General features: G+C 47.4%; 1 protein-coding gene across 5 annotated transcripts in view; it reads left to right on the top strand.

Annotated features, from left to right (window-relative positions):
- Positions 1-26,755, top strand: part of dclk2a (doublecortin-like kinase 2a) — a 463,722-nt gene that overhangs the window by 367,257 nt on the left and 69,710 nt on the right. For all 5 annotated transcript variants that reach the window (XM_038791969.1, XM_038791970.1, XM_038791972.1 and 2 more), the window contains 3 exons: positions 4,124-4,196; positions 14,815-14,923; positions 26,576-26,633. In XM_038791969.1, coding sequence (XP_038647897.1) covers positions 4,124-4,196; positions 14,815-14,923; positions 26,576-26,633 — 240 coding nt within the window. The remainder of the gene's footprint in view (positions 1-4,123; positions 4,197-14,814; positions 14,924-26,575; positions 26,634-26,755) is intronic.

A 26,755-nucleotide genomic window follows, 5' to 3' on the forward strand; every position in this document is an offset into this window, starting at 1 on the left:
AATCTAGAACAAGAAGACACAACTAGTCATTCAGGGTTGATGTTAAAAATCATTTGTTTGCATTAATAGACGTGAAATCTGGAATTCTGTTCCCCAATTTACTTGCGTCTCGGTCAACTAAAAATTTTGAAACTGAGATTTGTGGATTATTGTTAGACTAGAATGATGTGGGCTACAGAACCAAGGTGGGTTGATGGAGTTTTTTTTTATAAATGTTTTTTATTGGGTTTTTGAACAAGGTATAATTACCGTTATGTACACAGGATAAGAAACATATATATATATATATATATATACACATATCTAGAAGAGAAGGGCACACCCCAATATACCAAGGAGAAGGAAATGGTACATAGTAAAAAGAAATACAATAAAATATGAAATAGAATAACTGGTAGGGTATTGTGCACCAGCTCGACAGCGGCTGCTCTGTACACCTGGCAAAATTATTTACACCACGTAAGTAGGCAACTGTTTGCAGGGGGATGGGGGGGGGGGGGGGGGGGGGGGGGGGGGCGGTGGGGGGGGGGGGGGAGAGAGAGAGAGAGAGAGAGAGAGGAAGGGGGGGGGAGATTGGGGAGGCAAATATACATTTGGGTGCCGGGGAGATAATTACAGTGTGCGATACTTGGCTGTGTTTCGTGTTGTTGTCGCCCGCTTCTCCCGGACGGATCTCGCTGCGGCCCCGCGCTCGCTTCTGCTGCTCCTCCCGTCCTCCGTCTTTATTTTCCTCGTTCCCCGCTCCTGGAGATGTCATTCACGTTTTGGTATCCCATGCCTTCCTTCCGGCTCCCATTTCCCTGCCCCCCCCCCCCCCACCCCCGGTTCACCTTTCTTTCCTTAGGTTTAGCCGTCCCCGTTTCCCCCCCCCCCCCCCCCGCCCCCTCCTCCCTCCCTCCCAGTCTATCTCTCCCTTTCATGCCTTGGCTACTTTCCCCTGATTCTTGGCTACCTGGCTATTCTTCCTCTTGTTCGTTTGCCACAAACAGGTCCCGGAACAGTCGCGTGAATGGCTCCCACATTCTGTGGAAGCCGTCGTCTGACCCTCGGATGGCGAATTTGATTTTCTCCATTTGGAGAGATTCCGAGAGGTCGGAACAGCCAGTCTGCAGCTCTGGGTGGTGCTGCTGACCGCCAGCCAAACAGGATTCTACGGCGGGTGATCAGGGAGGCAAAGGCAAAGGCGTCCGCCCTCCTCCCCAGGAATAGATCTGGCTGGTCCAAGACCCCGAAGACCGCCACTTTCGGACATGGCTCCACCCTCACCCCCACCACTTTGGACATTGCCTCAAAGAAGGCTGTCCAGTACTCCACAAGTCTGGGGCAAGACCAGAACATGTGGTCGTGGTTGGCTGGGCCTACTTGTCACCGTTCGCATCTATCCTCCACCTCCGGGAAGAACCTACTCATTCGGGTTCTTGTCAAGTGGGCTCTATGTACCACATTTAGCTGCTTCAGGCTGAGCCTTGCGCACGTGGCGGTGGAGTTGACCCTATGCAGTGCTTCACTCCAGAGTCCCCACCCTATCTCAGTCCCCAGGTCCTCCTCCCATTTCTTTCTTGTTGCGTCCAGCACGATGTCGGCCCTGCTGTCAGTCGGTCATACATGTCACTACAGTTTTGCTTGTCTAGTATGCTTGCGTCCAGTAGTTCTTCCAGTAGTGTCTGTCGTGGCGGTTGTGGGTACGTCCTTGTCTCCTTTCGTAGGAAGTTTTTAAGCTTCAGATACCTTAGCTCGTTCCCCCTGACTAACTGAAATTTCTCTGTCAGTTCATCCAGTGTTGCGATCCTGCTGTCCGTGTATTGGTCCCTGACTGTCAGTATCCCTCCGTCCTGCCCCCACCTTTTGAAGGTGGCGTCAGTAAGTGCTGGTGTGAACCTATGGTTGTTGCAGATGGGAGCTTTGTCCGACATTTTGGTCAGTCCAAATTGCTGCCGCATTTGGTTCCAGGATTGGAGGGTGGCTATCACCACCGGGCTGCTGGAGTTTTTTTGGGTGGGGATGGGAGTGCTGCCGTGGCGAGGGCCTGGAGGGAGGTCCCCACGCAGGAGGCCTCCTCCGCGCACACCCACTCGGCCTCTGGCTCCTTGATCCATCCCCTTATTTGCTCGGCTGTCGCTGCCCAGTGGTAGAATTGTAGGTTTGGGAGGGCTAGCCTCCCCCTGGATTTTGTTTTGGGTTGATGGAGTTAAGATAAAGAGTGGCCATAATCTAATTGAATGGCGAACAAAGTTGACAGGTTGGAAGTCTGCTCCAATTTCTCCGTTCCATGGATTCCTCTATGTGCAATATTCATGCAATCATTCAAACAATACCTGGCGATGACAAGAGAAAAGATAAGCACAGCAGGAGTAGCTGAGGTTTCTTGAATGAATGAAGCAATTAAAATTTTATAAAAACACGCATGAAAACTCAGGGGATGTAATACAAAAGAAAACAAGTGAAGAGTAGAGTGCAGACCTCCGTCGTGCTATTAACTCAATTTTATGACAGTGTGAAGCTCAGTGACCACAAAGCTGAAAAAATAAACATTTTTAATAAGAGCTTCCACCTTACTGAGGTGGTGTAAGGCCAATCCATATTCAACAACCTGCCCTCAAAACTCTGCTCACATTTTGACAGCTTTGACAAATTGCACCACAGCAGCTGAGAAGATCCACAACATTCTAAAACAATCGACAACATTTGTGTCTGCACCGACTCTCTTGGAGCAGTTTACCCATTGCCACTCCTCTGCCTTCTCCTCAAACCTATGCATAATTTTTCCTTTTCAGGTACCAATCCACTTCCCTCTTGAAAGCCTTGACTGAACCTTACTCTATCACTCTCTCAGGCGGTGCAGTCAAGATCCTAACCACTCATCGTGTGAAAATGCTTTTCCCCAAGTCGCATTTCAAGCCGATGACCTTTCATTAGAACTAATAAATAGCCATTGATCTGAAAGGTTAGCTCTGTTTCACTTCCCACAGATGCTGCTTGATTGGCTGAGTATTTCCAGCAGTTTCTCTTTTTATTTTGGTCTTCCTTTGAGTTGCAAAACATCTATCAGGTTTATTTGACTTTGGTGAAGGTGTTACATGGTATAATAACAGACTAGTCACTCTTGTATCTTTTCCAATTTTCATTTCCATTGACATCAATGGATATAAATGCCAGGAGGGATGAGTAATGGATCACTGATCAGATCTTGCTTGTTCTATACATTTTACACTATTGCCTGAAGTCAAAATTACTCCCATGATTCAAAATACAGCATCAGTTAAATCAGAGATTGCAAAAATGTAGTTTTAAAAATGTGGAACAATCATGTTCCTGCGCCTCTTTGACCTGCCAGCATTAAATTCAAATTCAAGATTTCAAGCAATAAATCACATTCTTATGAAGAAGATGAAGTGGGAACCTAGCGATCTTGCTGAATATCAACCTATCCAAGACACTGCACTGACATGTGAAGGAATTCTCTTTGTCAAGTGACAGTTTACTCGATGCTATAACATGTGCAATAACTTCACAGATAGACAAGAACCACATTGAACTGGAGCACAAATCGGACAAATGCCCATGATTTTTTTTCATTCGCTACAGGAAGCACATCTGTGCTTTTCTGCTGTAAGCAGCAGGCAAAACTCTTCGGTATGCCTTTGAAAAATCAGCCCTTTTATAGTAAATGCTGCATTACTGGGTACATAGTGACATATTGCCACGGTTTACCAGTCACACATTTACCACTAAATTAGATTATTATGATTCATAATTAAATAATCATAATTTCTACCTTTCTTTATGGAGTTCCACCAATAAATGACAGATGCTTTCAACACCATGCAAGGTTTTCATTGCAGAACAAAGTTTTGTTAATTCGTCCCTGTCTTGCTAATTTCCTAACAAAAATGTTATAGCCATGTTCAAATGGATCTGAATTGTTACTTAATTCGTATTAGTCTCTGTAGTAATCCAGAAAAGATAGGAAACAATGACAGGGACCAAATGGCTTTTCTTGTCTGAAATATGCTGTTGTATTGTGTTATCCTGAGACTTACTTCCTGTAGTCTATAACTCTTTAAGGTGTGACTGTGGAAATCTCTGTAACTATCTAATGCTATAAATTATTATTATTTTACAGATTATTCACCAGATAGGTCTATCCACCAATCTGAATGGAGTACCTCAACAAGTCAATGGTCTCAGTCCTGAAGGTAAGTGGCCATGCTTTGGAGCAATGTGGCTTCTAAAGGCGTAGTTGAGGCAGAGGACAATAGGAACCGGCCATTTAGCCCTTCTAGTCAGTTCTGCCATTCAGTGTGATCATGGCAAATCTGTGACCCAACTCCATATACCTGCCCCATATCCTCTAATATTTTGGTTAACAAAAACATATCAGTCTCGAGTTAGAATTAACAAAGTGGCTATTTGCGAAAGAGAGTTCAAAATATCTACAACCCTTTACGTGCAGAAATATCTCCGAACTTTACTCTGAAAGACCTGACTCTAATCTATAGACTATGCCCTCAGTCCTAGACCAATCAACCAACCAGAATAGTTTGCCTCTATCTACCCTATCAGATCCCTTAATACCTTGAAAACTTCAAGCCATCCCTTCGCCTTCTAAATTTCAGGAATACAGCTCTAGTTGGTGAAATATCACGTCATAACTTAACTCTTGGAGTCCAGGTATTATTCTGATATAAATCTTTCCTAAGATGTTATGCGAGAATTGTTCACCATCTTCAGGTCTGAGCAAACAAGGATTTTGAATAGCTATAGCATAACTTCTACCCCCTTATATTCTAGTCCTGTACACATAAAGGCGAGCATTTCATTAGCCTTCTTGATTATTTTCTTGCCCATGATGGGTCAATAATCTATGTATCTGGACCTCAAAGCATCTTCGGAGCTAGCTCTTCACCATTTAGAAAATACCTTGGGCGCGATTCTCTGCTGCCCACGACGGGTCAGAGAATAGCGGGAGGGCCTTCCCGACAATTTTCACAGCCTCCCGCTATTTCCCCCCCCCCCCCACCTCCGGCCGCCCCCCGACACGAATCGCTGCTCGCCGTTTTTTACGGCGAACAGCGATTGTCCGCAGGCCGATGGGCCGAATACCGCGGAGTTCACGGCCGTTTTCACGGCCGCGATCACACCTGCTTTCAGCGTTCGTGAAAATGGCCGCAAAGTGCCCGTCCCGGACAACCATGACACTCAAGGGTGGCATGGGCCTGCGATCGGTGGGCACCGATCGCGGGCAGCGGGTCCGATACTCGCGCACTATTTGTTCTTCCGCCGCCCCGCGGAATCAGTCTGCGGGGCGGCTGAGGGGCATGACGGCCCGCGCATGCGCGGGTTTGACGCGTTTGTGTGATGACGTCATCTGCGCATGCGCGGGTTGGAGGCGTCCAACCCGCGCATGCGCGGCTGATGTCATCGTGCGCGTCAGCCGCCGTGACTCTTGGCAGGCGGAGTTAGCGATGTTCGCTAACTCCGCGTCGCCGTGATTCCCCCGGCCCCGATACTAGCCCCGCCCGGGGGGGAGAATCGGGTCCTGGGACGGAGTTCCGAGGCTGGCGTGAAACACGGCCAGTTTCATGCCAGCCTTCACGGCACGCCGGATTTGCGCAGAATCGCGCCCCTTGTTCTGTTCTTTGCAGGACCAAAGTGGAAGATGAAACATTTTTCCTACATTGCAATCCATTAGCTGCGGTTTCATCCGCTTGCTTAATGTGTTTAATATCTCTTTTTCATTTAATGCTTCCATTTAAACTACTTACAATGCTGGCTATATTTGTGTTATTCATTACGTGGATTTCTACCCCAACATCTAGTCATTTATAACTATAATGAGTAGCTGAAGATCTAATTTAGATTCTTGTCGGCCATCACTAGTCATATTCTGCCAATTTGAGAACATGCCCATTATTCATACTTTTTGTTTCCTGCTGTTCAGCAGTTTCCTAACAAGTTCAATATTTGCTATCAATCTATGGGTTTCAATATCATATGAGGAACTTTATCAAATGCTTTTTGGAAGTTCATATAAATAATATCCATTGACATTCTTCTGTCCACAACTTTATTTATCTCAGGAAAATTCAGTCTAATCTGTCAGGCATGATCTACCCTTTAGAAGTGCATGGTGGTTCCCTCAGATCAGCAGCTCTAATTCCTGACAACAGATGTTAAGCTAATTCCCCAATTTCCCTCTCTTTTCTTAAATAGTGGAGTGATAGTCACCGTTTTCCAATCTACTAGTCAGGTCCTCAAATCAAGAGATTCTAGTTGGGCCATCAGCACTGTTCTCATCTGCCTTTCTTTTTACAGGCATGGAAAATATCTGGTCCTTGTAACTTGAAATTATCTCCTTCATTTGTTATTTTGCTTATGTTGTTAATTCTGGTGAGTTCCCATCCCTGAATAAATATTTGTTTCCTCAGGATATCTAATGTAAATACTGGTGCAAAGTAATGATTCAGCATGCCACCACTGCCTTCTTTTCTTTGATGAGATTACTGTTATAAGTTTGTAAGGGGCCCACATTGCTCCTGAACACCCTCTCTTTCTTGTTTTGATTTGGATCCCTTGCAAGTTTATTTTCCTACTCACTTTTTTGTTTTGTAACCTTTCGTTATTCTTATTCCAAGTTGCCAGGAATGTGCTAGTTTTTGCATTTTGTATTCCTTTACTCCCAGTTTTATGTTGTCCTTTCCTTTTTATTCATCCCATCTATGGCTTTTTTTGACAATTAGAGCCCTACCCCGGAGGGATATTAACAGGCGCTATAGTACATTATTTTATGAACATCACCCTTTAACACATTTTCTCAGTTTACTTTGGCCAGTTTCTGGCCCAGATCTTTGTTCCTAGGTCAGATGCACAAAGACAGGAGAATTCCCAGATTCATGAGGCCTGATGTGTTGGGTATTCTGGGTCTACGTGGACTGCGTTTGATGCAGTGTAGAGAGAGACAGGCTTCCAATACTTGAAGAGATGCAACACGATTTTATTGGACAACTAACTATAATACATGCTTAACTGTGGGTTGACACTATGCTGACTTGACTGGAGACCTGAGGCTAACCTGACCAGACTATCTGACTACCACATGGTGTTTGTACTAGTTGCTCCTCACGAGCTCTGACTGTCTCAGAGGCTGGATCCTGAGAGAGCGGGAAAACTGGTGCCCTCTGGCTTTATAGTGGGCGTGTCCTGTCTGGTGATTGGCTGCTGTGTTCTGTGTGCTCACTGGTCATCCTGTGTGTCAATCACTGCCTGTCTGCACTCCATCATATACCTGGATGTATATTATGACAAGTCCGATCTTTAAAAGTGGATGCCCGGACATCAGACTTTCAGTCCGGGGCGGGGGAGCTAGATTAGAAGTCGGGACGGGTGACCTTTAAGAAAAACTGAGGAAGATGCCAAGGGCGGAGAGGGGCAGGGTAGATGCCCTGAATTGGGGGCTTCAGCACTGTTTCAAAAGTTCAGAAATTTTTAATTTTTTTATTAAATTTAGAGTACCCAATTTATTGTTTCCAATTAAGGGGCAATTTAGCGTGGCCAATCCACCTATCCTGCACATCTTTGGGTTGTGGGGGTGAAACCCACGCAAACACGGGGAGAATTTGCAAACTCCACATGGTCAGTGACCCAGAGCCGGATCGAAGTTGGGACCTCGGTGCCGTGAAGAAGCAGTGCTAAACACTGCACCACCGCGCTGCCCGAAAGATCGGAAATAAAGATTAAAGTATGAAACATTCCTCCAAACCTCACCCCTTCTTATGGCCCACACATGCCCATCCATACCAACCCGTGACACCTCATGCCTCCTCCCAGCCTATAACACCTTGCATCCTTGTGCTAACCTATTACCCCCCCCCCCCCCCCCCCCCCCCCATGTCCCTTTATAGCACCTTTGCCAACCCATGACCCCTCACATAGAACATAAAACAGTACAGCACAGAACAGGCCCTTCGGCCCTCAATGTTGTGCCGAGCCATGATCACCCTACTCAAACCCACGTATCCACCCTATACCCGTGACCCAACAACCCCCCCTTAACCTTACTTTTATTAGGACACTACGGGCAATTTAGCATGGCCAATCCACCTAACCCGCATGGCCAATCCACCTAACCCGCACATCTTTGGACTGTGGGAGGAAACCGGAGCACCCGGAGGAAACCCACGCACACAGGGGGAGGACGTGCAGACTCCACACAGACAGTGACCCAGCCGGGAATCGAACCTGGGACCCTGGAGCTGTGAAGCATTTATGCTAACCACCATGCTACCCTGCTGCCCCTAACCTGTCATCATTTGCCCTTACACCTACCATTCCAACTCAACTCATCTGGTATCAAGCTTAGGCAGATCTTCGGACAAATGCAAAGACAATATAAACCACATTTCTGGAAAATAAAGCTCTCCGGCCCAAATTCTTGTCCCTGAGTAGGGATCAGCAGAGTTGGAAATTTTCCCACCTTGGAGAACCCAGCCTTTTAAAACATCTGACCATGGGTCGCATGTTTTAGGGAGGGGCTAGAACAGTTGTTAAGAAGTTAGAACTGCTATTAATTTTAAATCTGAGATAGATTTTTGTTAAGCAAAGATAATAAGGAATGTGGGCCAAAGGCAGGTATATGGAGTTACGCCACAGATCAGCCATGGTCTCATTGAATGGCAGGACAGGCTTGAGCATCTGAATGGCTACTCCTAATCCTATGGGAGAGGGGTGGGTGGGGGCCGGGTAGGGGGTGGCAGGTGGGGAGTGGGCATGGGATAAAATAGGAGTTGGGGCAGAGGCTGCCGGGCACAGAGGTCTCTCCTGGTCTCACCCCTCAGTCTCCCACACATTCCCTGCGACCCATCCATGCCAACCTATGGTAATCCATGACCCCCACTCAATCCCCCGCTTGGCCTCTCATACCCCCATCCCAATCCATGCCCCTTCATGACCCCTCATATCCCCTGCCGACATTCCCCTCTACCCACCCTCATGGCACCTCAGACCCCTATGCTAATCCATACACCTTTACCTATCCCCATGACCCCTCATGTCCCATGCAAATATATGTCCCCCACCCACCCATGTCTGCCCTTGCCTCCTCCATGCCAACTCACCTTATATCCTTGTTCCTTGACAGCTTCTTGTCAACTTCGTATTACCTTGACAGATTGGACATTTCGTTGACAACGTTAACTGCTAGACAGTTTGTTAACAGTTCGTTGACAGCTGGACTGTTACAATGTGTAAGTAAAAAGTGTATGATCATGTTCACTTTTAAAAATCCCAAATGATGCCTCACCTCTCCCAAAGAGTGCCTTATGCCTCACTAAAGGAATCCCACAACCCTGTTCACAGGGATACCGTTGCTATCCAAATGGATCCACTAAGTCTGACCTCTTACCTGTCCTAATCTGCACACTCCAGCAGTTCTAACTTCTTAACAACTAATCTTTCACATTCCCAGCCTGCCAAAATACCATTTCAGTGGAGATAGCCAGTGACTTAAATGGCCAGTCCGCCTACCCTGCACGTCTTTGGGTTGTGAGAGTGAGACCCACGCAGACACGGGGAGAATATGCAAACTCCATGTGGACAGTGATCCGGGCCCGGGATTGAACCTGGGCCCTCAGCGCCATGAGGCAGCAGTGCTGACCACTGTGCCACCATGTCAGCCACTTGTGGTGAAAATCTGGCCTAAGTGTCGATTACAGACTTCATTATATCAAAAAAACACTCTAATTCATAAACATTCTTGCCATTAAATAAAGCCACATAACAACAAACATTTCATTCAGGTCAAGAATCCCTTATAACAACAAGCATTGGAATTCATAGTCCCACATCAAAGAGTCTATAACCGCATGCAGCTGTCAATCAAAATGGTTAATATGTTAATTGTAGTTGCAAAATCAGTCTTACAGCACTAATCCACTTCTGGAAGCCCTCAAGCTTATGTTTACAGACAGAGTGAAGAAACAAGCAGTTTTTTTTTCAACTCCAGATATTTTGTTCAAAGATTTAACAGGCAGAAATTTTAAATGCCTTGATACCCTGACAGCTCCCTTTGACAGGCCCCTTTGACAGGTGCTTCTGACAGTTTTAACAGTTGTTCGTAAAGGTCCCAATGAGCTTGAAAAAAAGGGGTTTCTGCACTTTTTACACATGTTTATTCCTACTTTTATCAATTCCATCCTACACCAAAGGGCACCTTATCTCCCCTAAAGGTGTCCCAGGACCAGATCCAAATGTGTACCTTATCTCTCCTGGCTATTCGAATTAATCCATAAAGTTCATACTTCAACATGGTCGAAGCTGCACACTTCAAGTTTCACAATCCTGGACTATCGAAATCCTACTTGACTAGAGGCAACTGATTATTTAAATGGCCAGCTTCCCCCCCGTATAACATCATGTGTGAAAAACACCCCATCCCCATTCCCATGAAAATGGAAAGTGCTGTGTTTGGTGGCAAGATGTTTGGTCACTTCCACTATTTTGAAAATCTGAGCTTATCATGTTACTGTTTAGCGTTACCTAAATTAAGAATGTTAGTAGTTTTGCATTTCTCCCTTTCAAACGCTACATTGAACTTAATTAAATTATGATCACTATTAGGCTGTTAGCTAAATTTGGCAGACTGCTCACTATTACATCTAATATGCCTGCCCCCTTATTTAGTTTGAGGACAAATTGTTGCAGCAAATTATCCTGAACACACTGAAGGAATTCACTACTTTTCTATCATGAGCTCCAATCTATATTAAAGTTAAAATTGCCCATTAAAACTACTCTGCCTTTATTGCATGCTATCTAATCTTTGCATTTATACATTGCACCATTTCACATCTGCCATCAGGGAAGGCCTATACATCCACCACTACTGTCATAAAACTATCTCTTCCTTATTGCTCCACATAAGACCTCCATTGCCTGCATATACCTCTCATTATATATCTTTTACAATTTAAGTGATTTCATTCTTAATCATGAAGGCTGCTACTTCCCCTCGATCATTTTCCCTATCCTTCCTTTGTGTTGTCTTGGGGAATCAGTGGAAACTTTATAAGCTTCATATAAACTGTCTAACCAGGGAATACTCAAAATTGATGTTGAATGCCAAATGTGTGAAAAGTATCCCGATCTCCACACGGAGTATTCCATATTTTAATAATTGAAAAGGTATAAATGCTTAATGATTATACCATTAAATCTGGACTGTCCAAAGGGTCCAAATGCATTTCATTCCTCATAGATTACAGTTTTTTTTCTCGAAAATGCGGAATGGAATTTGGGCAAAGCTTCTGTTCCTTAGTGTTGTGAAAACGTCTCATGGATTTCACGACTCTGCTTATCAGTAGCTCTTCTAAGCGATTCCCAGTTTTTAAGACTAATTTGTTAACTTTTTCTGGCTGTAATCATGTGGATGTTGAGAATGCAATTGTGGTGATATGCATCACTGTAAATACACAAGGGGTTAATGTAAATACACGTAGACTAGATAGACACTAGAGGAAGCACCAGAGACATCATGACACAGACATTCAATCAATGGGCCAGTAAGATAGGACACGACCAATGGGCATTCACGACACACTCACACAGGTGACACCACCACAGGAGCGCATTACACCAACCCATATAAAAGGACACAACACACATGATCTTCATCTTTCCAGTGGAGACTCTCAGTGAGTACACAGGGTTGATTTGAAACACATCACACCCACCACCTGGATTGTAGCAGACTGGTTCGTCAGTCTGAGTAGCTATAGCAGGATTAACAGGAGAGTTGAATCCAAGTAGGAGAATTGTTAACAGTTTAAATAAATGTGTTAAAGCTATCTTCAAGTCTGAACCTTCCTTTGTCAGAGTGCACATCAAGGAAGCAGCTTATGCTACGTCAAGAGCATAACAAAACAGCAATAACATTACAAATCACCTTCTCAAGCTTTCTATTCAATTTGTTCAGTTTTTGATGGGACACTGATATTTTAGTGGTCTTCCTTGAAATTTCTAAAATAGAAACCTGAAAGCAGACCTGCCATTTCCAAAATACAAGTCATTTTTTTCTGCTCTCTGCTGTGTCTCAACTGTGCAGGCGAGAGTTATTAATGTACTTGCATCAACAGAAAAGCACACATCAAAGACCAAGCCATGGTCCTGCCATATCCTGTTTTTATTGGGATAGTCTAATTTGTGTAGCAAAGTGCTTTGATGTATCGAAACAGAAATAATACCTGTTATAGTGAGTACAATTTCTTCCCAGAAGGGTATCTCATGACCCATTAGTTCCTTATTAGAGATCTCACAACTTCAGAAACAAAATAATTGTATTAATCCAGAGCTCATCATTTGTTTCTTTGGAGATTAGATCAAATATTTCAGGCACATACAAATCGAAAGACTAGTTTAAGGAATTCATCCCTGGTTTTTTTAGAAATGATCCTGGTTGACATGGTTCTTTGGTGCCTCAGGAATGCTAAGCATTTTTTTTGAAGGAGGAAGTGCAGTGAAATTTCTATTTCTGAAATGCTTGCTGATCTCCAGTTCATGACCTGATTTCACAAAATCCTACTTCCACCATGGAATCTTACGCACCAGGATCACATTTTGGGAGCTCAAGCACGCTGAAATATACAATGTGCACTCTTAATGAGGAAGACTGTTTACCGGGAACACTTTCTTTTAATGTGATAACTTTGCATGTCATCAGCATTAGGTACAAGGAGGACAAGGCAAATTCCAGTCAAAAACTTTTCTTGAAATACCGCAATATGATTTACTTTATTAAAACAGCATGATAAGTGGGGATAACTTCCAACTTGAAGCAGGAGTCTGCTGGCATCAAATTGCCTGACTGTCATAAACACCACGCACAATTTTCACTTCTTCCATTGAAGGAAATGGAGAATTAGACAATGTACACAAGTGTAAAATCCTCACATATCAAGTATTGTTCAAGATTTGGAAAAATGAATTTTAATGGGTTATGTCCTGATATGCAGTCCTGCAGACAATGATATACAGACAGGCAGCTAATGAACACAGAGAACAAGAGACCAATAAGCAGGCAGGACATTCAGAGGTGGTATCTCACTATAAAAGGCACAAGGCACTCACACTCCGCCTCTTTCCACTGATGAGCATCTACAGAGTGAGTCAGGGTGTATTTACAGTATCACACCTCCAGCACGTGGCTCAGAGCTAGTCTGGTTCAGTCAGACAGGGTAACCACACTTGGGTTTGGAGAGAGTCGAACTCATAGAGAACTGTGCTAACTGTGCTACTGGTTCAATAAATCAGATTGAACTAACTTCAAGGTCTGGAGTATCTTTTGGTTAAAGCTGCATCCAGTTGCAGCCTGTGTTATCCCAGAGTACATAACACAACAGGTTAGTGGAACTGAGTTTCCAAGAAGGCAAATTACTCCAGAGTTCGTCATAATCTTTTAAAGCTCTCGTGATTTGTAAGTTGTGCAGTCAGATTGGGGGTGTGATTTCGCGGCTCGTCGCACCCGACTTGGTGATGCGACGAGGGTGTTGAATCTCGTAAGAGACCTCTCACAAAATTTGTGATGCTTGAGACGTCTCGCAAGTTTCAAACGAACCTCACGGGACATCACGATCTGGATCCCGTCCTCACTGGGCAAGATCCAGATTAGCATATTTCAATGAGCCGTTCGCCTCATTTAAATATGTGTGCGCCGGATTCTCCGTCTGCCTGGGAACTCACGGCCTTGCCCAGCAAGGCCTGGACCAACTGCTGTGTAGTACTGATCCACACAGATGTGGACAAGGCGTAATGGCACCTGGAGCGTTTCCCAGGACATTGTAGACCGCTGGATGATCGGGGACAGGGCAGGGTGGCACCCTGGATCTCCCTCTGGCACCCAGGCACCTTGACACTGCCATCCTGGCACTGCCAAGGTGCCTTGGTCATAGTGCCAGGGTGCCTAGATGGTGATGTCAGGGTGGCACTGCCAAGGGTTGGAGCCTGAGGAGGACCATGCCCTGAAAGGGGGAATGTGGGGGGGGGGGGGGGGGGGGGGGGGGGGGGTTTATGAAGAGTGGGGAGATGAGTGCGGGTATTAAGGGGCCTCATAAAGGTTGGTGGGTGGGTTCATGGTGGGGGGCCTGAAAGGGGGGGCCTGAAAGGGGGAATGGAGAGGCCTGAAAAGGGGAGGGCCCTCAGCGACCCTACATCAGGTTGTCCTCATTTGAGAGTTGTGGGGTAATGCCCGTGTGTGCGAGTGATCCCACTCTCATCGGCAGTATAATATTCACAGGAGTCTCGAGAAGGCTTAAACTCATTGGTTTATTTAGTTAAAGAAAACCAAGGCCACAACACGCTGGGCAGTACATCCAGTCCAAGCCGGGATCATCCAAAGATGCCGGTTCTGATCCTGGCCGACTTTTATCTGTCAGCGGGGAGCTTCTATTCCACGAGTCCCTTGGGGAGATCAATCAGGTCATCTCTGTGGGTCTCATGGAGGTTATCACAGGGATCATATCGCCAAATACGACAGAAAATAATGAAAAGGAAAAATATTTCTGTAAGGAGATATCAATTTACTGCTGGCATGAAGCAATCAGTCTTAATTTCTGAAGGATAAAATATCAGCTTATCAAGTGAAAATTAAATATTTTTGTACAGAGAATTTCAGTCCATAATGCATGGGCTTAGTCAATGGATTAGCGGAATGCAGGAATGGATTACCGGAAATGAAACTGTATTCCACAGTTAAGTGATGTAGAATACTCCTGGAGTAGTTTAACCTTAGAAAATTAATCTAAATTTTCTTCAATCTTCCCACAGGTATAAATGGAAATAGATCCTTTTCAGCTTCAACTATTCTTGATAAATATAAAATTGGGAAGGTGATTGGAGATGGGAATTTTGCCGTAGTTAAAGAATGTGTGGAACGGTAAGTCAGCTTAACCACAAAAATGGAAACCTTTACAGTCTATAAGGGAACACCACAGATGTGATTCAATACACAAATTTGCACTTAACACATAACTTGAACTTCAGTTATCATGAAACCTCTTTCCTACAGCCTATCACATGCTAAGAGGTTGGCATGGTGTCAGCTGGGACTGAGTGGCAGCAAACTCACCTCCAAATCAGAACTATGTTGATTCAATTCCCAATCCAGAGACATTTGTGCACAGTCTAGGCTAGCACTTCAGGATAGTATTGAGGGAGTGCTGCAATGTCAGAGGTGCAGGGCGAGATTCTCCATTTGGGAGACTATGGGCGGGATTCTCCGTTGCCTGACTCCAAAATCATAATTGCCGATCAGGCGGAGAATCCCTTCCGATGCTCGTTTTGACACCGGTTTTCGAGTCTCCGCCCCCTCCAAAATGACGTCTCTAGTTGCGCGCCGCACGTCGATGGAACGGCGTTAGCGCGTCATTGGTAGGCCCTCCAACGAAGCTCCGCCCATGATGGGCCGAGTTCCCGACCGGACGGTTGACATGTGATTTGAGCGGTCGGGAACCTGGTGTGACGGCTGCAGATTGTGTCCCGCGCCGCCACATTCGGCCAGGATCCGTACCGCTGGCCGGGGTGGGGGGGGGGGGGCTTCTGCGAGGGCTGGGGGGACTGGTAGGTGGTGGGCAGGGAATGGGCTGTGAAATGGAGAATCCAGCCCTATGTTATCCTCTCCCTCCCCCCCCTCCCCCCCGAAAAGAATTGATACCGATTTATGTTCCCCCTGGAAGGGCAAATCAGGAAGCAAATCACTACTCCTCGCCATGCAAATTTAAGCACGGTGAGGAATAGGTTGGATTCCCAGGGGTCACCATGTTGAGCAGGGGCTGCTCGATTGCGAAATCCCGCAGCCAGCAACAACCCGCACTGCAAATCAGCCCACCTCCCCCGCATCGTAAAGCAGTCCCCTCCCCAGATTGCCTGGGTGTCTCCCCCAAGTATGGGGTTGACCTTCCTCCCCAACCCCTCTCATCAGGACTCCCTAACTAAGGAGACCCTCTGCAGGAACCCTTTAACAAGGAGACCCCCCAGGAACTCCCTAAAAAAAGTAAACCGCCACAAAGATCCCCTTAATAGGGGGAACCCTTACAGTAACCCATAACTAGAGGAAACCTCCGCAGATATCTCTGTAATAGGTGTACTCCCCACAGGGGCCGCCTTAATAGCGAGACCGCCCCACAGAGACCCCCTAACTAAAGGAACCCCCACAGGGATCTCCTAACTAGAGGGGACCCCAACAGAACCCCTACCCCCTGAAAAAAGACCCTTTTTGGAAGCTAGAGAGCTGATAAGCTGATATTTTATCCTTCGGAAATTAAGACTGATTGCCTCATGCTAGCATTAAATTGATATCTCCTCACATGAATATTTTTCTGGAGGGTTTCTGTGGGGTGGGGGGGGGGTCTCTCTAGTTAGGGGTCTCTGTGAGGGGCTCCCTCTAGTTAGGGGTATCTGTGGAGGGGGGTCCCTCTAGTTAGAGGGTCCATGTGGGGGGTTCCTTTAGTTAGGGGTGCCTGTGGGATCTCCCTTCTAAAGAGGCCTCGGGGGAGGACTCCAATTAAGGGGATCTCTTAGGAGTTCTCCCATTTTAGGGGGTCTCTGGGGCAGCCATGGGGATGGTCTGGTCGAGGAGGGGCTGAGGGTGGACAGTCGTGCATTGTCGGGGCTGAGGGTGGCCCTCCAATGGACTTTGGGGACAACTCTCTTAAGGAGTTGCCCCGGCCCATCGCGAGGACTACCACGTTAGGCCCACGTTCGATGAGACCTATAGTAATCCTTGCACATGTGATCTGAAAATCACAGCGGGCTGGAGAATAGGTTGCCGGGTCCACTAAGTAGATGTAAATGGGTTATTGAGACTTAATGAGGGCGGCACGGTAGCACTGTGATTAGCACTGTTGCTTCATAGCACCAGGGTCCCAGGTTCGATTCCCGCTTGGGTCACTCTGTGCGGAGTCTGCATGTTCTCCCCGTGTCTCCATGGGTTTCGTCTGGGTACTCCAGTTTCCTCCCACAAATCCCGAAAGACATGCTGTTAGATGAATTGGATATTCTGAATTCTCCCTCACTGTACCCGAACAGGCGCCAGAGTGTGGCGACTAGGGGATTTTCACAGTAACTTGATTGCAGTGTTACTGTAAGCCTATTTATGCCAATAGCAAAGAAACAACTCATTTGCATTCATTTACATCCTCCGACTGGCGTGTGTGGGCAAGGCCCGATCCCAGTGCCAGCAGGGGGCTGGAGCATCGCAATCTGATCGGTGCTTATTGATGCCCGCCATTGATCCCGATTTTCCATTTCTCGGTCGCATCGGGGACCCCACTACCGGTGTGGGGCAGGCAGCCGAGAATTAAATATTGCGCAAGGATCTGGCTGTCATTGAAGTGGAGGTAAAATATCTCCTGGTATTATTTCAGTGTAGGAGAGTGATTCTCCCCGGTGTCCTGAGTAATGTTTAACCCTCAATTATGTGGGATTTTGCACAGCCCGTTCACTACAACACATTTTAAAAACCACTTCATTGACTGTAGAGTATTTCAGGACATGCAGTGATCGTGAAAGGTGCTTTATAAATGAAATTGTTTTATTATGAGAGAAAATAACTGTCGCATGCGTTTTAATGGGATGGCAGCAGACTCAATAAGATGCTACCCATGCCTGCTTCTCCTACTTCCCTCAACTCCGGTGGATTCCTATTACGTCACAGTGCCTGCCAGGAATATTTAATCCTGCAGGGGAATTTTCCAACTGGCACAACCCAGCACTTACACAGGATTGATATCCTTAAGCTTTTCAATCTCAATAACGTTCGCCCCAATTAAACCATCACCATCTACTCTACATTTTAAAAATATCAGCAAATAGAGGAATATTAAAGTCCTTCTTCTTAATATAACCAGAATATTGCCTCATTGTTGATGCATTGTGGAGCCAAAAGGTTTCCTCGTGCAAAAAGAATAATGATGCTGCTCATACTCATCATGGAATTTTTAATTCTCATCATCACTGAGAAGAACTTCACGGGCCATAAGTTCCTGGTTCCCCAGCATTGCTTTTAGGGATACCTCAATGATGCGATGGGAAATCCCTCTGGGACGTTTCCATGCAAGGGTTTACCCGGCAGTTGTGCAAAAGGCTGACATCCTCTGGACAATTGTGCTGGGCTGGGAACCATCTGACAGACATGATTCAAATCGCTAACTTCGGATGGTCCTGACAGTTTTACCCTGATAGATACTTTGAAAGAGTCAAAAGGGAAAAAAGGACGTTTATCTCCAAAGTAACTATTTTAAACACTGGACCCAGCCTCGCATGGGACAGCCCCCACACATATAACCCCAGCGGATTTTCCACACCACCCTCACCACCGACCCAACCTCCTGGTCCAAACCTCCAGCCTGGTCCAACACACACTTGACCTGACCTATTCCCGGTCCGATCCCCTCTCCCAGTCCAAACCCCATCCTGGCCTGGTCCAACGCGACCCTCCCTTGTCTAGTTCAACCCATTCCGGTCACACCCGCGACACACACCACCCCCTTATCTCCCTCCTGGCCTCCCCTCATTTGTCTGAACACGTACATTTGAAAATTACCCTCTCCCGTGAAATTGTCCCTTCAGCATCTCCTTTACAGCAGCTCATGCTATTAAAAGGGGGTGCCCCTTTCTTCCCTGTGCACCAGTTACTCCTCGCCGATGCAGCTGGGATGGGGGGAGGGAGGTCGGAGGGGGGGGGGAGTGTCTCCCTGCTCCTGTCTCACCAACTTGAGTGAGGAAAGTTGAGTGAGACAGGGGGCTTCCAATAAAAGCGAGTGCAAGTCCATTCAGATGGCAATTCACCAGAGATTGCCACACTGAGCAAGTTATGGGCTTATGTGTTTATGAAATATTTGTGTAAATAGGTAAGGGTCACTGTGGGTTGAATGAGATCTTAAACAAGTTAGCTAGCACAGCCAATTAAAAAGCAAAATGGCAGCTGAATTAATGCTGTTTGTTGATTCTGCAGACATTCTAAAAGTTGTTCCTTTCATTGTTGCCCTATGAGTTCAAACTTATTTATCTACTGAGCAATAACGTAGCAGGGGACGACATGTACTTTGACATGATTACTTTGATATTTGCTTCCAAATGCAGAAAAATGCTGGGTAACAAAAAAGCAGTTGCTCGATTAAACCCGTTCCCCACAGTTGTGATTCTCTCATGATTATTCACAACACTCTAACCAAACAGCAGCCCCACCGTCTCCCACAACTATCAGAAAGTGAAATGGAAATCTCGAGACCAATTTCGGGAGGACAAAAATATGGAAACTTCCTCTCCCAACTCGCTCAGCAATCTGAACTCTTCCAGGGGATTACATTGTCCATGATTAATTTTACTTGGTATTTCACCCACTTCTACCCGAGTCTGACCTTCAAAGATGGCTGCATTAGCAGTGTTATTGGGTGTCTGGGAGTGTACAGCCATGTCCAAGAAAGAGTCTTTTGGTACTTGGTCTGCTGTTCTGACAGCTAAGATGTTTGTGGTGTCCTGTAGGCTCATTCACGTTCATCCAAAGACTGCCCCAACTGCAGCTGTGCAGGGATAGGTTCAGTCATCGGGACAGGAGGCAACATGTGAGCATGTGACTGAGGAGGTAGTGATGCGAACTGCGAGCACCTTCAACAGAGACCCAACTACCCTTGCCCCTGTATCTGTCACTCACCTTTCCTGCCCATCGTGTGTCATTCAACCTCTCGTTACACTGCCTACAGCTGCGAGGGACCACACTCCTGCTGCTCACTACCTCAGCGACTTCTAGTTTGGTCGGAGTGGCTGGTATCTTCTTGTCATCTGTGGAAAATGGAATTTTCCTTTCTGGCCCTCACTGCCTCCAGTATCACCTTCTGAGAACTAGGGTTGGGGTGCGTGTGTGTGTGTGAGGATGGGTGGTGGGGGTGTGGGGGTCAACCTTACCACACCTTCCCGTCATCATTCTTCTTGAAACCTTCTAAAAGAGATGGGGATGCAGCCATTCTGATCCCCGCTGGGGTCCCATTAAATAAAGATCCTTCCTTTAACAGAGTGCAGGTCCCCATCACAGCCACGCTCGGCTATTGGTCCGCAAATACATACGTTTTACAGCTAAAATAAACAGGCATGGGCAATCCAGGTGCTGAAACAAAGAGGTTCCCAATCCACTGTAAGCACTCCCTTGATATACAAAGCTGCCCATAAAGTCTGTTTATAATGAAAGGTGTGAAGAGTCTAACAGCAATTTATCTACCTCCACAGCTAAACAGAACAGTGTGTCTTTGGGTAAACAGAATCACAGAGCTGGATTGTGAAATTTCCATGAATGTGTTGGTATGAAAAGCTTCCTCTAAAATGATATAATTCCCTTGATAAAAATTATACAACTTAATTAGCGACCGTAGATCAATAACTACATTTGAAGCAAAATATTGTGGAGGCTGGAAATCTGAACTGAAAACAAAAAATGCTGCAAAAGGTCAACAGATCTGGCAGGATCTGTAGGGCGAGAAACAGTTTTTTTTTTAATAAACATTTTATTGAGGTATTTTTTGGTATTATAACAACAACACAATAAGCAATGTACATGAAACTATAAACATAGTGTAAAAGCCGTCTCCCTCCCTTACAGGTCCCACCTTTATTAACTACCTAGTCAAAACTAAACTAACCGCCCCTCACTTTTGCTGCCGATTAATTTCCCGCAAAGAAGTCGACGAACGGTTGCCACCTCCGGGCGAACCCTAACAGTGAACCTCTCAGGGCAAACTTGATTTTCTCCAAACAGAGAAAGCTAGCCATGCCCGATAGCCAGGTCTCCGACTTTGGGGGCTTTGAGTCCCTCCAATCTAGTAATATCCGCCTTCGGGCTACCAGGGAAGCTAAGGCCAGAACGTCTGCTTCTTTCTCCTCCTGGATTCCCGGGTTTTCTGACACCCCGAAAATCGCCACCTCCGGACTCGGTGCCACTCTTGTTTACATCACCGTGGACATGACGTCCACAAACCCCTGCCAAAATCCCCTAAGCTTCGGACATGTCCAGAACATGTGGACATGGTTCACTGGTCCTCCCGCACATTTTGCACACCTGTCTTCCACCCCAAAGAATCTGCTCATCCCAGGCATTGTCATATGAGCCTGATGAACGACCTTGAATTGTATCAGGCTGAGCCTGGCACATGTTGCGGACGCGTTGACTGTACTCAACGCGTCCACCCATAGACTATCCTGTATCTCTCCTCCCAGCTCCTCCTCCCACTTGCACTTCAGCTCCTCGGTCTGCATCTGCTCTGACCCCATAAGTTCCTTGTAAATGTCCGAGACACTCCCTTCTCCTACCCACCCTCTGGAAACTACCCTATCCTGAATCCCCCTTAGCGGTAGGAGCGGGAAGGTTGACACCTGTTTACGAAGGAAGTCCCGCACCTGCAGGTACCTGAATTTGTTTCCCCTCGCCAACCCAAACTTCCCCTCCAGCGTCTTCATACTCGGAAAGCTCCCCTCTATAACCGTATCCTCCATCGTCTCAATCCCTGCTCTCCGCCATATCCAGAACACCCCATCCATACTTCCGGTGATTATTACAGATTGGGGACCAGACCAATGCTCCCTCTGCTCCCACATGTCTCCTCCATTGACCCCAGACTCTCAGGGCCACCATCACCACGGGGCTGGTGAAGTACCGTGCTGGCGGGAATGGCAGAGGCGCAGTTACCAACGCCCCCAAACTGGTGCCCTTGCATGAAGCCGCCTCCATACGCTCCCATGCCGGCCCCTCCCCCACCACCCACCTCCTGATCATGGCTATATTCGCCGCCCAGTAATAGTTACTAAAATTTGGCAGCGCCAGCCTGGCCTCTCCCCGACTCCACTCAAGCATTACCTTCCTTACCCGCGGGGTCTTGCCTGCCCAAACAAAGCCAGAGATCACTTTGTTGACCCGTTTAAAAAAGGGCCGCGGAATAAAGATGGGGAGACATTGAAACACAAACAGAAATCTCGGGAGGACCGTCATCTTCACTGACTGCACCCTCCCAGCCAGTGACAATGGGAGTGTGTCCCATTTCCGAAAATCGGTCTTCATTTGGTCTACAAGCCAGGGCAGATTTAATTTATGCAGCCGAAACCATTCCCGGGCCACTTGAATGCCTCGGTACCTAAAGCTTCCCCCTAATAATCTAAACGGCAGTTCCCCAATCGCTTCTCCTGTCCCCTCGCCTGGACCGCAAACATCTCACTTTTCCCCATATTTAGCTTATACCCCGAAAACCGGCCAAATTCCCCGAGAATTCCCATGATTACTTCCATCCCCTCCAATGGGTCCGATACATACAGAAGCAGGTCGCCTGCATAGAGCGAGATTCTGTGCTCCACCCCCCATCCCCCGGACCAGACCCTTCCAGCCCCTTGAGGCTCTCCGAGCATTTGCCAACGGCTCTGTAGCTAGCGCGAACAACAGTGGGGAGAGTGGGATTCCCTGTCTCGTCCACCTGTGCAGTCTAAAATAGTCCGATGTTGTCCTATTCGTCCGTACGCTTGCCACATGAGCCTGATATAGCAACCTGACCCAGTCAATAAAGCCCTGCCCAAATCCGAACCGTCCCAGCACATCCCACAGATAATCCCGTTCTACCCGATCAAAAGCCTTTTCTGCATCCATTGCGATCACTACCTCCACCTCCACACCTTCCGGGGGCACCATGATCACATTTAACAAACTTCTTACATTGGCCACCAACTGCCTACCCTTAACAAACCCCGTCTGGTCCTCCCCAATAACGTCCGGAACACAATCCTCAATCCTGGAGGACAGAATTTTGGCCAGCAGTTTGGCGTCCACATTCTACAGGGATATCGGCCTGTTGGACCCACACAGTTCCGGGTTCTTGTCCTGCATCAGAATCAGCGAAATCGTGGCCTGTGACATCGTCGGGGGCAGCACCCCTCTTTCCCTTGCCTCATTGAACATCCTCATCAACACCGGCCCCAATATCCCAGAGAACCTTTTATAAAACTTCACTGGGTACCCATCCAGCCCTGGGGCTTTACCAGACTGCATGGCCGCCAGATCCTCCACTATTTCTTCCAACTCGATCGGGGCCCCCAGCCCTTCTACCAGCTCCCGTCCGCCTTTGGGAAATTCAGCCCCCCAAGAAGTGCCTCTTCCGCTCTGGCCCCGTAGGTGGTTCCGACCTATACTGCCTGCTGTAGAAATCCCTAAACGCCTTATTCACCCCTGCTGAATCTCCAACCAGGTTCCCATTTCCGTCATTTACTTTCCCTATCTCCCTGGCTGCCTCCCTCTTTCTCAACTGCTGTGCAAGCATTCTGCTGGCCTTCTCTCCATACTCATAGATCGTGCCCCCTCGCCTTTCTCAGCTGCTGCACCGCCCTCCCTGTGGTTAATAAGCCAAACTCCGCCTGTAGCCTCCGCCATTCCCTTAAAAGCCCTGCCTCTGGGGTCTCCACATACCTCCCATCGAACTGTAGTATTTCCTTAACCAGTCGGTCGTCTCTGCCCTGTCCACCTTCTCCCTGTGGGCCCGTATCGAGATCAGCTCCCCTCTGACCACTACCTTCAGTGCTTCCCAGACCATCGCTGCTGTAATTTCCCCCATGTCGTTGACCTGCAGGTAGTTCTGAATACATTTCCTCAGCCGCTCGCACATCCCTTCGTCAGCCAAAAGTCCCACATCTAACCTCAAGTGCAGGTGCTGGCTACTGTCTTTACTAACCTGCAGGTCAACCCAGTGCGGAGCATGGTCTGACATTGTGATCGCCGAGTACCTTGTGTCCACTACCTCTGCCAGTATGGCCCTGCTCAAAATGAAGAAATCGATCTGGGAGTACACTTTATGCATGTGTGAGTAGAAGGAGAACTCCTTCATCCTCGGCTGCCCAAATCTCCATGGATCAACCCCCCCCTCATCTGCTCCATGAACACTTTTAGTTCCTTTGCCATTGCTGGTACCCTCCCCATTTTCGAGCTTGAACGGTCCAAGCCAAGGTCATGAAGTCCCCTCCTATGACCAACCTGTGCGAGTCCAGGTCCGGTATCTTCCCCAGCATCCTCTTTATAAACTCCACATCATCCCAATTTGGCGCATATACATTTACTAATACCACCTGCACCCCCTCCAGTTTCCCACTGACCATAATGTACCGACCTCCCACATCCGAAACTATTCTACCCGCCTCAAACACCACCCACTTATTGATCAGGACCGCGACCCCTCTAGTCTTTAAATCCAGTCCTGATTGAAAGACCTGACTGACCCAGCCTTTCCTCAATCTAATCTGGTCAGTTACTCTGAGGTGCGTCTTCTGCAACATTGCCACGTCCGCCTTCAGTACCCGAAGATGCGCGACCGGCCCATTTAACCCTCGAACATTCCAGGTGATCAGCCTAGTTTCGCCGATCAGCCATCCCCTTTTTTGGGCCCGCCTCCAGCCCATGCTCCGCGCCACCACCGGCCCGCCCCTAGGCAGCCTCCGCCCCCAACCTCCTCTCTGCCCCTTGGCCCAAGTCTCTCCCTCGTCAGCAGAACATTTCCCCCTCTTCCCCCCCCCCCCCCTCACCCCCCCCGTAACAACACTCTGTAACCTAACCTCTTTGATAAACCGAACATATGTACACCCCCCCACTGCGCTTCCGTGAGCTAGCCCGCCCAGCTAGCTTGGTGGCCCCCAACACTGGTGCCGGATAGTCTCCCACCTATTGTTTCCCCCCCCCCCCCACCCTCCCCCTCTCCCCCGCTCATACAAACATACTCCCAACATCAAAAAATCCCCACACAATTGCCCAACAGAAAAACACCAAAATCTGAACAAGCACACCCCCATCCCCCAACAGTGCAAATGAAAACCTTAACTCACTCAGTTCTGCCATTGGTCCCAAATCAATACAGAAGGCATTACAAACAACTTCCACAAAACCAAAAACGAGAAACTTTTTTTTAAAAAGAACAGAGAAATGAAAAAAAATGAAATGAAAATCGCTTATTGTCACGAGTAGGCTTCAATGAAGTTACTGTGAAAAGCCCCTAGTCGCCACATTCCGGCGCCTGTCCGGGGAGGCTGGTACGGGAAACAAAAAGGAAAAAAAAACCATGAACGTTGCAGCAAAGTTCAAAAGTTCTCAGTCCACCACCAGTCCTTTCCTTTTCACGAAGTACAGAGAGTCCTCAGGCGACTCGAAATAAGAGTGCTGTTCCTCGTACGTGACCCAGTGACGGGCCGGATACGGGAGAAACAGACTTAATGCACGTGAATCAACCAAACAACTACTATGTCCAGTTTCGGGGGCGTTTAGCAGGGTGTTTCTCAGTGATTGCAGCGCTATTTAACGGCTCTTTGCCATTTCGTTTGGCCTCCGGGAGTTTTCCTCCAGCGAGGCTGCACTTAGAGTGATTTCTTGCTGGTGGCACTGCCAGGGTGCCAGATTGGGAGTGCTAAGGTGCCCAGGTTCCAGAGAGCGAGCGGGGGGCCACCCTGCCCTGTCACCAACCACCCGGGCGTCTCTAATGGCCTGGGAGACCCCCTCCCCCCAGGTGCCATTTGGACTGGTCCACGTTTAACTCATTAGGACCCATTTGTTCACAGCTCCAGGGTCCCAGGTTCGATTCCCGCTTGGGTAAAATAGCTCCTGGTATTATCCCTGAAGCAGCATGGTGGCATAGTGATTAGCACAATTGCTTCACAGATCCAGGGTCCCAGGTTCAATTCCTGGCTTGGGTCACTTCTGTGCGCAGTCTGCACGTTCTCCCCGTGTCTGCGTGGGTTTCCTCCGGGTGCTCTGGTTTCCGCCCAAAAGTCCGGAAAGACGTGCTGTTCGGTGAATTGGACAGTCTGAATTCTCCCTCTGTGTACCCGAACAGGCGCCGCTAGTCACAGTAACCTCATTGCAGTTAATGCTAGCCTACTTGTGACAATAATAAAGATTATTATTAGCATCCTCCCACCGGTGCCCAGCGTGAACCTCGATTTCAGGGGCAGCATGGTAGCATGGTGGTTAGCATAAATGCTTCACAGCTCCAGGGTCCCAGGTTCGGTTCCCGGCTGGGTCACTATCTGTGTGGAGTCTGCATGTCCTCCCCATGTGTGCGTGGGTTTCCTCCGGGTGCTCCGGTTTCCTCCCACAGTCCAAAGATGTGCGGGTTAGGTGGATTGGCCATGCTAAATTGCCCGTAGTGTCCTTAAAAGTAAGGTTAAGGGGGGGGGGGTTGTTGGGTTACGGTGTAGGGTGGATTTGTGGGGTTGAGTAGGGTGATCATTGCTCGGCACAACATCGAGGGCCGAAGGGCCTGTTCTGTGCTGTACTGTTCTATGTTCTATGTTCAGCCGGGTGCCCGATCACGATGTGCATCAAGGGGCGGAGAATCCAGCCCTTAGTCTCCCAAATGGAGTAACCTGCCCAAAGCATTTCCCTGCGCTCGTCCCTCAGGTAAAAATAATGGTGTGAAGGAGAAGATGTGAGAAGAATGAGAAAAAATATTTCACATTATTTTTGGAGAGTGAAAATTATATTGCCACCACAAAAAAGCTGCTTCTTTTTCTGTATTCCACTTAGATGCAGTGGCAAGGAGTATGCACTGAAAATAATCGATAAGGCCAAATGCAGTGGCAAGGTAAGAAGTTTTCCTGTTGTCTACTGTTTTTCTATCACATTTGACTAAGCTCTGGAATGTGTGATTGACATTCTCATGCAGTGAAAACAAGGGGCTTGAAGTGTGGAATCGACATTATCCGT

This window comes from Scyliorhinus canicula, chromosome 3, assembly GCF_902713615.1.
Source record: "Scyliorhinus canicula chromosome 3, sScyCan1.1, whole genome shotgun sequence".
In the NCBI taxonomy this organism is placed as follows: Eukaryota; Metazoa; Chordata; class Chondrichthyes; order Carcharhiniformes; family Scyliorhinidae; genus Scyliorhinus; species Scyliorhinus canicula.